This window comes from Schistosoma mansoni, chromosome 2 (genome assembly GCF_000237925.1).
Source record: "Schistosoma mansoni strain Puerto Rico chromosome 2, complete genome".
NCBI classification, from domain to species: Eukaryota; Metazoa; Platyhelminthes; class Trematoda; order Strigeidida; family Schistosomatidae; genus Schistosoma; species Schistosoma mansoni.
In genome coordinates, this window is record NC_031496.1 from 14,070,272 (window position 1) to 14,084,492 (window position 14,221).

General features: G+C 35.2%; 1 protein-coding gene across 1 annotated transcript in view; it reads right to left on the reverse strand.

Moving 5' to 3' along the window:
- Smp_148410 (hypothetical protein) overlaps window positions 1-12,471 on the reverse strand; it is a gene marked incomplete at both ends in the record, with an annotated part of 69,447 nt that extends 56,976 nt beyond the window's left edge. Inside the window, 7 exons of the mRNA XM_018795777.1 lie at window positions 953-1,180; window positions 3,217-3,497; window positions 4,782-5,433; window positions 6,447-6,607; window positions 8,824-8,977; window positions 9,773-9,928; window positions 12,037-12,471. Coding sequence (XP_018650055.1) covers window positions 953-1,180; window positions 3,217-3,497; window positions 4,782-5,433; window positions 6,447-6,607; window positions 8,824-8,977; window positions 9,773-9,928; window positions 12,037-12,471 — 2,067 coding nt within the window. The remainder of the gene's footprint in view (window positions 1-952; window positions 1,181-3,216; window positions 3,498-4,781; window positions 5,434-6,446; window positions 6,608-8,823; window positions 8,978-9,772; window positions 9,929-12,036) is intronic.
- Between the last annotated feature and the right edge of the window lie 1,750 nt (window positions 12,472-14,221).

Below are 14,221 nucleotides of genomic sequence, written 5' to 3' on the forward strand. Positions count from 1 at the left end.
ATGGAAAAATTAAAAAACTAAACTATCATTAGAGAAAAAGTAAATTAAATCAATAAAAATATGATCAAATTATGTAGCTATTGAATTGATTAAATAGAAAAAGGAAGTAAATAAGATCAAAATGTATCAATCAAGAGGATATGTATACATGGAGAAATGAACTATAACGGTGCAAATCATTTATTTATTTAGTCATTAGGCAGTAGTATCAAGTATACGAATGACTTTTCAGATGATGATAACCTAATTATATACATTGTTGAAAAAACCCAAAACAAATAGTGGAAAGATGGTTTAGTGAATAAATGACTTTACTATTTAACCTTTTTTCATCTATTTTGATGTGAGCAGTTGGATACTATCGTCGGACCTCATTCAAACAGTGCGGTAAAAGCATGAGTGTACAAACAGGTACTTGGTGCTTTATTATGTCATCAGAAAATATGGCGTTTTTCTACACTACACCTAAAATCGATAATTATCTGATCTATTTGGTTACTGGAAGAGTCGAAAACAAGCGTTAAGAGATTTGTATACGCATCAAGATGAGAAAAGATGGAAAAAGAATACTCATGTACCTGATTTACTCGAGGTGAATTAAAGCGCTTAACTTCGCACTCAATTAATTAAGCCCACAAATGTATAATACAACATTGTACTACATACAACTATTTAGAGGAACAGCCAGAATGATCAAGTTACGGGATAATGAAGGTTGATTTATAACTGATGTTAGGAAACAGTATGACCTCAGAAGAGAGACAGCTATTATAGAAAGAAGACTAAAGAAAGGTTTAACAAGTGAGGTGTTACGACAAAAGCCTTCATTGGCAAGCAACATAACTTGAATCTCTGTTCATTTTTCAAAGCAGTTAAAACACCATATTCATAACTTGATACACTTTTAAGCTTAATTTAAAAAACCATGTAAATAATGAGAAAGCCAAAATACCTGCCAAGTAAAAGCGTCACCACGCTGCTTCTCCGCTTCCAACTCACGTAAACTGCGTGGAAATGCATTACGCCAAAATAATAACACTCTAGGTAAATGAGGCTTAACAACTTTTGGTCCAAGAGTTATACAAGCAGCTAATAAACTCCAACCACTTTGAGTACGAGCTAATGCGAATCGGCTATTTTGATTGGCTGCACGTAGAAGCTCTTCAGCTAAACTAAACAACTAAATGGAAAAAATGTTAGTATAGAATTATCAAACTAGTGGAAATCATAAGAATCCTGTTGAAGAAGTCAATCACAAAAATTAAGTTTACTACTAAAAGCCAATGACGCCAACTTGATTAATGAAAAAGTGGAGAGACTATAACTTGTGGAAGAGCCAATCAGACAGTAAGTCTTGGATTTTGATGCGAAAAATCATTCATCTATTTGGCTGAATACTATTTTGGCATTATAGCTAAAAACCCTGAATCTAATTCCTAACATCCAGCTGTAAATACTAATTCTAATTCCTTACACTAATTTATAACGCTTATTTAACCCTAGTGAGTAGGTGGACATTCTCAAGACCACTTTGGCGTTACTCAAAAGTTGTCCATAAATTATAGTCTCACTGATAAATTTGCAATAGTCTGTAACTTCAGATAGCAGATGATTACATTGAAGAAATATATTCTACTCAATAATTAATTCACTATCATCTTTGAATTTTGTATTTAGATGAAGATTTCAAACAATTTAGGAGCATGTTTGCATATTCTTTTTAATCACCTATAGTAAAATTACCACTAACATATCACACATTCATCTTCAAATCATAAGATATGAAAATAAATTAGCTTAGCTTACATTTTAAATTGGTCAATATAAACATTTCAAATAGTCTTTGCCTAATACCTTACTGAGGAAGTTCAGCTAAAACTCTTTAAAAAAAACAAAGTATACTTTAAAGTATGGTTGTGAGGTGTAAAATAATAAAACTTTAATATACGATGACTACCTTGTAAGTAAACACTAAGTCAAAAAATGAGATGTTAATACTAATTACTGCCTGAAAAGAATGTACTTGTTAAACTTCTATTTGAAGAGGATAAAATGAGCTCTTATATGAATCAATTACTAAGAGACTGTTGCACTTGTTTGGTAATTTAACATTCACATAAAATCATGTCCGTAAAGTCTAAAATCAACAGGAGTTCTCCTTTAGTTACCATTTTGCCATGTTTGCCTGTTCAATTATATTTATAGTAGTAGTATATGCATTGGAAGAAAAAAAGGAATTCTACCGAAAAGAGACACTATAAATATGAACGAAAAATCAACAAATGTTGACCTCAGATTATTTGCTAGTATCATACGTACGTATACACATAACTAACACGAGTCATTTACTAAGTTCGAAACAATATTTATGGCAATCGACCGATAGTACAAACTGATTGAAGCATTTGCTTGGTAGCAAAATGTGGTTGTGGTGTACCTGTTTTTGCCCGACATTACCTAACTCCCACTGTCCATTTTGGACCGTTTAGACCATCTTTATCCATAGCCCTCACATATGTTCTTCATTATTTCCCCTGTCATTAACTAAATTGTATTGCCATCCTTTTCAGTGAGGTTCGTTGAGTTTTTTATACATATTTCATCGCTATTATTGAAGTTTGGCTGGTTACTCTAGACACTATTCCAAAAAATTTTCGAAACCCTACCACTTAAAGCCGTTTAAGTGTATTATAGTAGCTTGAAATACATCAGCGTTACTTCAATGTCAGTTCTTTTTCTCTATTGAGAGTGACTTGCGAATGTTCTTTGTGGTTAAGTTATTATCTCACTTATTCCGTTCCTATAGAACTGGAACTTCTGTAATTGTTGAGGGTATTTATGATTATTTATACCAATAACATGAATTATTGCATGCATGTTTCTCACAAACTACAGTCGAGAAAGTGCTTCGCATCCATACAAAATAGTTCATACGTTCAATAGCTGACAAAATGCAATAGATGCGCTACAATATATGTTTCCCTGTGTCGAAAGTGTACTTATTAACAGTATAAAACCAAAAAGTCATTTTAGAATACCAGTTTCTTATTAAAAGCAATATAGTCCAAGTCAGTGTGATTGATTCATTTTCGACTATTATCGAAATTATCAATCTAACACCAAATATCATTTAAAAACAACAAGTCTACTGTCTATCAGTACACTAATCACATAAACAAAATAAAATCCACATACATAAAATGACAATAAACTAACTTGATCCGGCATATTATTCGGCAAACCAAGAATAGAATAATTAACCCCAGCTAGAAGTCCAGTTATGCCAAAAGTAACGCCTAAAAGTGTTTCAGCACTATATCTATGAGATTGTTGTAAACAGTGTAAACATTTATTTAATAAAGGGATGCGTTGGCTTGGTACAACAATTACTAACTGTCTTAAACACGATGAAGCTGCTAAACGAACCGCCTGTATTGGATGTGATAAACATGTGCATAGTACATCAGTTAGTTGAGTGGGTTGATCTACAAGTTGAACTATAATTTGAAAACAAAATATGAATTAATGTAAAACTGTGAATGAACAGAGAAATACCGCACTTGATATCACATTAACAACTACTTAAGAATCAGAAATTGATAAGAACGTTATTGTATTTCTTTGAAGAAATGTAACACCTACAGGCAAATAATGTAGGTCAATATTCTAGATGGAAGTGAGAAAAATAAATTCTGACCTTTCAGGAGATGGATAGTGGTTAGCAGTTGAATCCAGGGTGTGCGTGCTCCATCCTATGTGGGATTACAACTTAAGGCTACAGTGTCCTCTTGGTGTGAGTATTCACATCTGGACACGAACCCTTTTGCGGGCACCACAAACTCCAACCGTAGTATCCACTCAGCTGCTGAGACCAGATAGCCAATAGATTGTGCAAAATTCACTCCATTACACAAGCCGGTGGCTATCTGGGCTCAGTAGCTCAGTGGATAATACGGTTGGAGTTTGGAGCGGCCGATACTGGGTTCGGATCCAGATGTGAATACTCACACTAAGATGTATATGCATTTAATCGACGAACCCCACATAGGACGGAACGTGCACCCTGGATTCAACTGCCAACCACCATCCATCTCTACTTAAAAATGCTTGTGACTTAGTAGCAATATCGAGGTAATCCGCACAGGATGTACGTGTGCCAAAAGAGACTGGTCAGCTGCAGTCCTAAACATCGATTGGAAGATTCAAACAACCAATACATATAAACTATCAATTAAAAGCTACAGATCAAAGAAAGGTGTAACTGAATGGGCTTAGGACTTAACTTCAACCACAAGATCATAAAATTCACATTTTCCTCCGCTTAACAGTGATTTATGAAACCGGATAGTATTTCCTAATGGTACTTGAAAACGGGTATATAAATATCTCAAAGGATTATTGGTTAGGAAATTAGTTAATCAATAAAAACCTAGCATGAATCAAATTCCTGAATGACAAAATCCAAAGTCCATGGACAAAGGGTTTACAAAGGTGGGATCCAGACGGAAGTGTAATCTTGGCTTAATGGTTAAGGCGTCTGGCTTCCAAACAAAGTCGCACGTTCAAACCTCACTCCACCTACTGAAGTATGGGTAGACGAATAAATAATAACACTAGCCTACACGCTTAGAGCGCTGCCGGAAACCAAGTACACTAATCTGTACATAGTAAATGAGCTGAATAAAGATAAAATGGAATGGAACTAGAACTTAAAATACAGCATTCGAAAAATCTAATAAAATAAGCGTTTACAGAATAAAATTGTAGATAAAAGTGCTTACCAACTAGTGAATCTAACCAACGAATTAGTTGACTAATTATATCTAACACACAAATAACTAAGTGCTGATGCTGTTGTTCTCGATTAGAACGGGAGCTGCTACCACCCGTAGTAGCTGTTGTCGTTGTTGTCGCTGTTGCCACTTGACGCCCAATTCCGCGTTTCACTTTTCCACTATCCGGTTCCACAACACTGTCCAAATTATGCACATTACTAGTTGTCTGATTATCCCCAAGTGTTATGCTGACACCAGTCTCATTGAAAATATCATTCGGCAATGAATCTGATGATTCACTTATATTGCCATTATTATTGGGAGTAAGTGTTACGGAAGAAGATGAAGAGAATATCTGTTGAAATACATCACTATCGTTCATTGAATATTCATTCACATGAAGATTTTGTAAATGCTGTAAATGATATACCAATATCTTTATCAATTCGCTAATCGCAACTAATTGAATTGATTCAGACAATAAATGTCGAAATACAGTACCCAATAGATATTGTATACACTGACGTGCATATATAGCCTCGACATGAGTTGGTGTAGCACGTGGAACTAATAAAAGATTCATCAAATGTGTCAGTATAGTTGATAGATTAGTTTCAAACCACAATGGCCCCATTTCGACAATAAATTCAATGTAGGCCTGCAAAATAAGATAAAAGCAAATTGGCTAATTAACACATCAACGAAGTGTAAATCATTTTAAAGGTCATTTTAATCAACGCTAATTGACGTTTATTCAGCAGTGGTTGGAAAATAAAAGAAAGGGCAGGGAGGAAAGATATTAATTCCTAATGTCTGTTGATATAGATAGATATCAATCATTAGTAAACTTGGATACTGGCTAGCCACGGAATTAAGGACGCGATTTTTGTCCTGTATGGGACTCGTCAACTGGATGGGTGTTCACATCTGGACTCGAATATGATACCTTTCGCTCCAGACTCCAATCGTGTTATCCACTAAGCTACTGAGTCTAGATAACTACTAACTTGTGCAACAAGCACTTGATAACGATAGTTATATCGAGAACTGAATCTGAACTCATGTACAATTCATTGAATACATCAAAAGATGTGCACATTAATGAATTGAGGTATTTTGGAAACAACGGTGGTATTAAAATAAAAAACATTCACTGCTTCAAGGTCAGTTTATGTACAGGAAATTGAAGGTATTTATGACATTTTAGACGGCCTTTGGCTTCTGGAAACTTCTGAAACTCTGCTAAACAGAGTGGCAGGATAGGTAATCATCCAATAGGAAATGTGACACGCGACTCTTCGCTTTCTTGATGTGTTCAAGAAACTTCTACTTAATGATGACTGGATAAAATGTTTCCTGGAGTTTTAAGGGTCCCTTTGGGCTTTTTCCGATGAATTTTCTGAGTCTCTCCAACAATTTAGTTCATATTCATGCAAATAAATTTTGAGTGCACAAATATGTACTTCGTACGACCGAACGATTTAGCTGCATTGAAAAAGCTTTTTAAATAATACAGTAGCTTGTATAGCTGACTGAATAAAAAGGTAATTCTAAAATACATAAAGATCTTAAACGGAATAATGTAATAGCTTAACTAAATAAAAGTCTTTAGCAAAAAAGAAACTATTTCCATATAAATAATGATATTAACATCACGCTTTATATACTTACATAAGTCACACCAACACGAACTTCTCGATTAACTGGACTAGTTCCTTTAATCATATCAGTAGCACTGGTACCTTTTAAAAACCCACCTGGACCTTTCAAAAATCCTGACGACAATAATGATAGTGTATCTGTAAGTGAGACAGGTTTACTCCGCGAATTATCTGCAAAAAAAAGAAAGACAAATAACACAACAACCATGTAAACACTTCTTTAATTAAAAAACGTCTTTAAAAATAATAAGGCTAAAATATGAGCATCACAAAGCGATAGCAACAAAAGAAAATGATATGAAAATGGACGGTAATACACAACACTAAACATCAGATATACTTAATTAATATTGTCAAGTTATATTTGAAAGTGTTTTTATTGCAATTTCAATACGTTCCTCTAAAAAATATTCATATCAAAGGCAGAAGTTCAAAAAAGAACTGAAGAGATTGCTTTGACTTAACCGTATTGTATGATTTATCGGATTTACAATGGATGAATTATAGTGCATCATTCAAAAGTATTAACGCAGTATAACAATGCCCGATTTGATAACAATAAATCTATCATAAAAGAATAGTAGTATCTGAAAAATTAACCACATTCTATTCGCAGAGTTCTACCAAGTCTGTTGTAGAGATATCAACTCACTGAAGACAATTGGTGAACGGTCGCTCAAAATCGTGGATTGGTTGAAGTTAGACATTAACACCGTTAGATGCCGGCTCAGTGGTCTATCGGTTAAGGGCTCTGGCTCGAGACTGGTAGGTCCTGGGTTCGAATCTCGCGAGTGCGGGGTCGTGGATGCGCACTGCTGAGGAGTCCCGTAATAGGACGAAACGGCCGTCCAGTGCTTCCAGGTTTTCCCTAGTGGTCTAGCTTCAATTGACTCATAATTTCGACAGTGAAAATACTAAATTTTCCACAAAACCCCCTCTGAGGTATTTTTATTTGTTAGTGTTGTGTACATATGTATGTTCAAAAATATAACTACGCATACATTCGTCTTTTTCTCATAGCTAATATAAGACGTTAGTATAACAACTGCATAAGATTGTACTGTATCATACAATTATGTGGTGATGCTACAACATATGCCTTTTTCTCAACTTGCCTCTAAACTACTCAGATTTTCTACTATAAATTTATACAACTTCAGTTAGAAGCGATATATATATACATATCATTAATTACTCCATTTGACTCCTCTTGTCAAAACAAGCAACTGGTATAGAATTTTCGTAGGCACAACACTACTATTTCAACATGTGTGCATAGATATACAATTATCTGAAGATAATTGATATTATGAGTTGGAAGAATCAAACTTTACGTTAATTTCTTGGACTGCAACTGACCAAGGTTGATTGGATATTCTAGTCAGCTTGATTATATAAATGTTATTAGCCAGATATTATGACAGGGATGTATGGCGCATACATCTCTGGTGCCACCTTGTACCAATATTTATGTTCAAATAAATAAATAATGACAGGGATATATATATATATATATAAAAAACATTTTTCTATATTTTATGGAATGAATAGCGAAAAATTTCTCTTATGAAAGTGCTAATAGCTTACGATACATGAATAGTTATGGTCATTGAGATTCAAATGCCTTTTTCACTTTTTCGGACTTATCGTGAAGAAATGTCGACTAACCATTAACAATACCAGCAAGTATAAACGGTCAAAATGTAGACGTAACCTCGGTAGCAAAGTATTCAATCTTCACAAGTCTTGGTAGATATATGAATTGTTATTTAACAGATTTAAATTGAACCTACTGGGTAGGTATGAAAATTTTTTAATAACTAAATACAATCAAACAAAACAAACAACTAGTGTGTCTGGTAGTTGTTGTAGTTTATAAATCTCCTGTTTCCGATAACTAACCAGAAAACACTTACGTAAGGTAGTAAATAATCCATATTTAATGAGACTACAGTTGGATTATGATACAAAGTAACTTATGAGACCAAGTGACTACGTAATACGTCTTAAATCACGTTTATCACATCAGGATTAAAGATAGTACCCGGAATTATAAAGACGATCTCAATGAAATTGCGTTCGTACTGCATCACAGTGGATTAAAGTTGATCTTATAAATAAATGTATTGCAACTCTACGAAAGTATGGTTTTCGCAAAAAGTTTTTCAACATTGAGTCATCAAACCTCAGTAACATTGAGAAAAGTTTCATATTACGAGTAGGAAATTTCATGAAATGACTTTTTCTGGACAACTTGGAAGAAAAAAATTAGTAAGAAATTATGGGGAAAAAATAGTTCCACGAAAAACGCTACATAAAAAACTTACTGGACGTTCCAACTGTTCCACTGCTGGATGCATCAGATCCTGTATCGGCAACCCCCTTACGCTGAGTTTTTGCTAACAAATGGCCCAAAGTACGTGCGGTTTCAAGTCGAGTTGCATAATTGGATCCATCCATGCATCGCAGACACAAACTTACAGTAGCTTCTAATGCGTTGGTATGAATTGAATGAGAATGGTCAACCAGGAAGTAAAGACACTAAGGTTACGGAAATAATAAAAACTGAATGAGTAAGTAGGACGCAATAGATGGTTTGGAAACTGTAGGCGGATATCATGAAGAATGGGAAATGAAGTAAAAACCCATGAGATGTTAGAGAGGTGGAATTGCATATATAATATTGAGTAAAGTTTATCGAAAGTATCACGTGCAACAGAGTCAAAACGTTTACAGAACAAGACTGTATCCATAAACAGTATCGGTCCTGTGTTTTACGTCCCACAGTTTCCCCTTCCGCCCGCCAAGTGACACGTTTCTGTTACACACTCAATAGCAGTAAAAGTGACGAAGGTGATAAATTCTGCTGGACATTCAATGATACAAATCAACCATATGGTGCTTTTATCTTTGAAACTGACTACTATGCCAGGAAAACTTTTACAAGAGAGAAATTATTACAAGTCAAACGCTACCTCTAAAAACGGCACTTATAAGATGACGTGTGATTTGAAGAACTTTGATTTGTAAACTCATGCTGAATTAACTCAGATTAATGCATCAATCCTTTAAAATTCATTACAACCACAACCATATGTTTAGTGAAATGGATGGAAATACTCGTTAATAAAAGTTCCCGATACATGTATGGTTTAAACTTATGAGAATATTGTAAATAAAATACCTACGTTCAAATACTTTGTACATATTTTTCCACAGTATATAATTAATATGTAATAATAATCCGATATTATACAAAAAGGCCAGAGTAAGCAAAAATATATTTTGGACATTTTTGTCGAATATGGAACATACATCAATGGTAAGTTGACTCACTTTCACTGCAGCAACACGCACATAAAGTACTCGATCCGTCATGCAGATTTTCACCGCTTTGTATATTTCCTTGTGACACACAATACTGGCTGAACCAACACCTTCAACCAAACTGCACAATGTATTCATAATTTCACACCGAACTAGTGACTCAGACTAAAAAAGAAGTTACAAATTAAATTATCTATTCTTCGCAATGAACTATTTATATATTAGCAAGAATAAAATGTGAAATTTTTAAAATTTTATCCATAATAAATGATGCTTCAAACAATAGAATAGCAAAATATGTCCAGATTAGGAATCAGGTATTTTTAACTCATTGTTAAGGATTTTAGAAGTCAGCTTTCTATCGCTAATACAAGAAATGAACTTAACAGTTTTACGACTTGGAAGTTTACTCCATAATCACCAGTAATTGTGAAGGTTTACAATCTAAAAGTGGCGAATTACCCGACAAACCACATATCGGAAACTGTCTGATAATTAGCAGCGTAGCCCAGATTGTTAGCATACGTTATTCTAATCATTCAGTTAGGACATTTAGATACTGACAATCTTAGTAGAATGAATCATATTCATAACCTTGTAAAATAGAATGCAAAAGATGAGTCAGATGCCAGAAATGAGAATAGCTGAAAATTAATTCTAGCTTACGAAATACTTTTACGGGGTTATGAATAATACAATAACATTCATGAATACCATTCCCTAACGTTCATTTGAAATGGTTCTACTAAAATACTGAAGAGCTGTGCATACAGTAGGGTGTTTGGTTATTATGTATGAAACCGGACGACTGAACTACGGTGTTCAAATAATAACACAATCATCACAAATAGGTTCGTTCTGAGATGATTAGTATACGATTTTGAAGTTAGCCTTCATACTCCAGTAGTTAATCTATACAAATGTAGCGAAAAAAAACCATCCAAAGTATTTTGTAGAATATATTTCTGCCGTCTCAATTTACAGAAGAGAAACGAATGTATGGAAATGAGATAGCGACATCAACAGCATTGTGGTGATAGCTAAAGTTGATTTGCAACCAATTTTTTAACAAAATAACTGTCTCCCTAGTTATTGGTCTTGCATACCATATTGCTTGGAGTCTTTCATAAAAAGAGGACTTACTAGAAAAGTTTCGATCAACAAGTGCGAATGACCTATTTTCAAAGTCGAAAGTTTTAAATAACTCCAACTTTGACAATAATCGGACATACACCCCACTAAAACCTTGCACTTTGTTGTGTAATGAACTTGTAGGTTTTTTTTATTACTCAGAAAAATATGATAAGCCGATGTTGATAGTTCAGTTGATAGATTAGCAAAAGACCTTAGGACTTTGAATGTATTTCTTGGTCATATGATTTTGGAACGAAATACTGCTTTTATCAAACTAGACCTGAATTGAATTTTTTAAAATTAGATTCGAGACTATCAGGGGACTTTTCTCAAAATCTCTGGTTTTTATCACTTACTCTTGTTGTCAATTACTTTAAAGAACATAATGGGGTTAGTTTTAAAACCATTTAACCCATCCTGTCTATCCAAACTCGGTAACAAAAAGGCATATTTCCATTCATTTTCTAGATATAAACGGATGCATGTGGAAAGTGTAACCAAAATTTAACTGCATGCTTTAAAAGTGGTTGACCTTCTGATGTTCTGTCTAAGAATCCCAGAATCTTGGGTTTAAAGTATTTAGGGATGATTGCTTGAAAGTGTTTATTTCATTCGTAACACAAGAATTTATGGTACAATAGGGCAACAAGAAATGCACTATAGGCATGTAAACAACCATATTTTGCTGGTAGACCTAGGGGGCTCTACTTGGCTAGAATAATCAGGACCCAGTCATTCGATGTCAAGCAGGAATTCGGAGAATAAAAGAGCCTGTATGGTGAAACAAGACCGTTGCCGGTGCTAATGAGGATTGCAGTGACTAAGTATACTAGCTGAGTGCTAAGAACCAGATGGGGAATTTTTCAAACCCAAGGGCTGAAATTTAGGTGATCAAGCAGCGAAATCACAGTACATAATATTATGAATCCTGTAGTTACAAACTGGATAAGAGTTGTACACTTCAGATTTTATCACAAGAACACCTATCCAGTAATAAAGTGGCAAGTTTCAGAATTCTAATCAAAATGTCATGTCTGAAGTAAAGAAAAAAAATAGATTGACGGTATAAGTTTTAGTCAGGTTAACATCTGATATATTGGGATGTCAGTGAAAACTAATAAAACGTATTGTTATATTACCTGCTTGATCAACTTCACCATTATGATAACGCTGTCTTCAAAAGACCGACCTATCATACGTCCAAGGCGTTTGTATATGGCTCCCAGACAGCTAAGTGCGGCTAGACGACTATTGATACAAGCAAGTCCATCATCTCGAGATTTTAAGAGCGCATTACATGTGTTTACTGCTGTATAAAGCAAAAGCGAGTCTCCCACTAAAAATAGGTTTGCAAAACAACGGCCCAAAAGCTTGTGTGTTGGCCGTCCAGGAGCGTGAGTCAGGTGAGACAACAGTTGTTGCACAAGATCTTCTTGGCATTCCTTGATAGCCTGTCTATTTTCTGCCACTAGTCGTTTTTCAAGTGAACACAGCCAGTCGAATACAAATATTGGTTTTTTAACTTCAGAAATCTTCTCATACGCCTCCTCGTCAAAAAGGAAAGACGTATTCATTCTTCGAAATGTTTATAGCTACCGCTTTTTTGCTTCGACCCTGCAAGTGACCTTCAATTAGATATTCAGCATCTGTGGTCGAAAGTACAGGTGAAATAATTACTTTAGGGCTCTTGAAGTAACCTTACTGCTGTCTAGGTAGTCTTTTCACCATGAAGCCGGATTTAGTTCGTCATGACACCAACTATAATAGCACAGTGTCTATTGAGCAACCCAATTAGACAAATTATCTTCAATTTTCAGGAGTAATGATAGGATGTAACTCAATCTATAATAATCCCTGAAACTTTTAATGCTGTAAAGACTCAAGCTCAAAAGGAGTTGCTTATATTACGGGTTCTAGTAGAGAATTCCAGTAATTCACTACTCCATGAAGGAAACGGGAATCCTGACATAAAAGATTTGCTCTCAGCATTTGAACCTTTTTACAGTGTTCTTTCCGATTATCTGTCCTGGATAGAAGATATACGATATGTTGATACTGAGCTCACTGTTTAAGATACGCGAACCTAACATTAAACCACTCCGTGACTTGTGGTGAGATAATGAATGTAGATCTAAGCATCTAAGTCTATTTTCATAATATAGACCAGAAAAAACTCTCACCAATTTGGTCCCTCTCAATTGAACTCATTCTTGCATATCCTCTTCATGCTTAAAGTAAGGACTTGCTGCTTCGACCTCGAATTCCGAAATCAGCCCATTAAATTCTGGTATGATACTGTAGTGATAAATAAATCCTCAAAATCAATAGCTTTGTAAGTCTTCGACATTTGATGCTGACCACATTAGTTTTAACTAACTCACCTGGTTGGAGGCGCTCGCACATGCATCCGCACCAGATCACGAGTGGGAATGCCGTGCTCAACTCCTCCTGCAATGCCTAACCAATTTAGATCAGCCACTTCTCGATATATTGATAACCCATCAAATATATCTTCGAACCTCCTCGCTTCTGACTTTTGATTTCACTGGGTTGGCACGATTCAGTAGCTGGGTAAAGTGTTGTCAAACTACAATAATTGCGACATCTTCATTGATGAGCCTGACATGATCTGGTACACCAACCCATAAACTTTGAGTCTTCTCCTTTTCGAAAATTCATATATCATTGCTTTACTTTATTTTTTATACACCGTGATATTTTTTCGTATTTTTGAATGTTTTTTCTCTTTTGTCCCTATACTATAAATTCGCTATGACAGAATGGACTCCTAGGCCACTTAAGGTCAAGACCCTTACACCACCCTCGTTTAGCTGATGCCCTTTTGGTCGTACATTATCGAAGCTTGGTTCTGCTACGCAGAGGCCGACTTCTACGAGCACGGTATTACTGATTAACGCGCACAGTTCCTCGCTGTTGTGATGGCACTACCGCGCGATTTCAATATAAACGTCACACCTAGTATGCTTATTAATGATGTCTCGGAACCTTACGAAACTCTAAAACGGTCGATTCTGATACGCGGAGATCAAACCGATTGACAAAGGGTAAACCAACTCCTTAATAATATCGACCTGCAACATGGTTTTGCGACAGACACGTTGCTAAAAATGCGAGGGGTTATCGGCCGAACAACTTTCGATGATGGCCTATTCAGACCTCTTTTCTTGTACAAACTACCTCAACAGGTGCAAGCTGTGCTCTCTGTCTCTAGACCACAAGAGACGGATAACCCCAACTGGTGCTGGTATCATAACCAATTTGGGAAGTCTTCCAGAAATTGCAGATAACCCTGCAATTATCCTA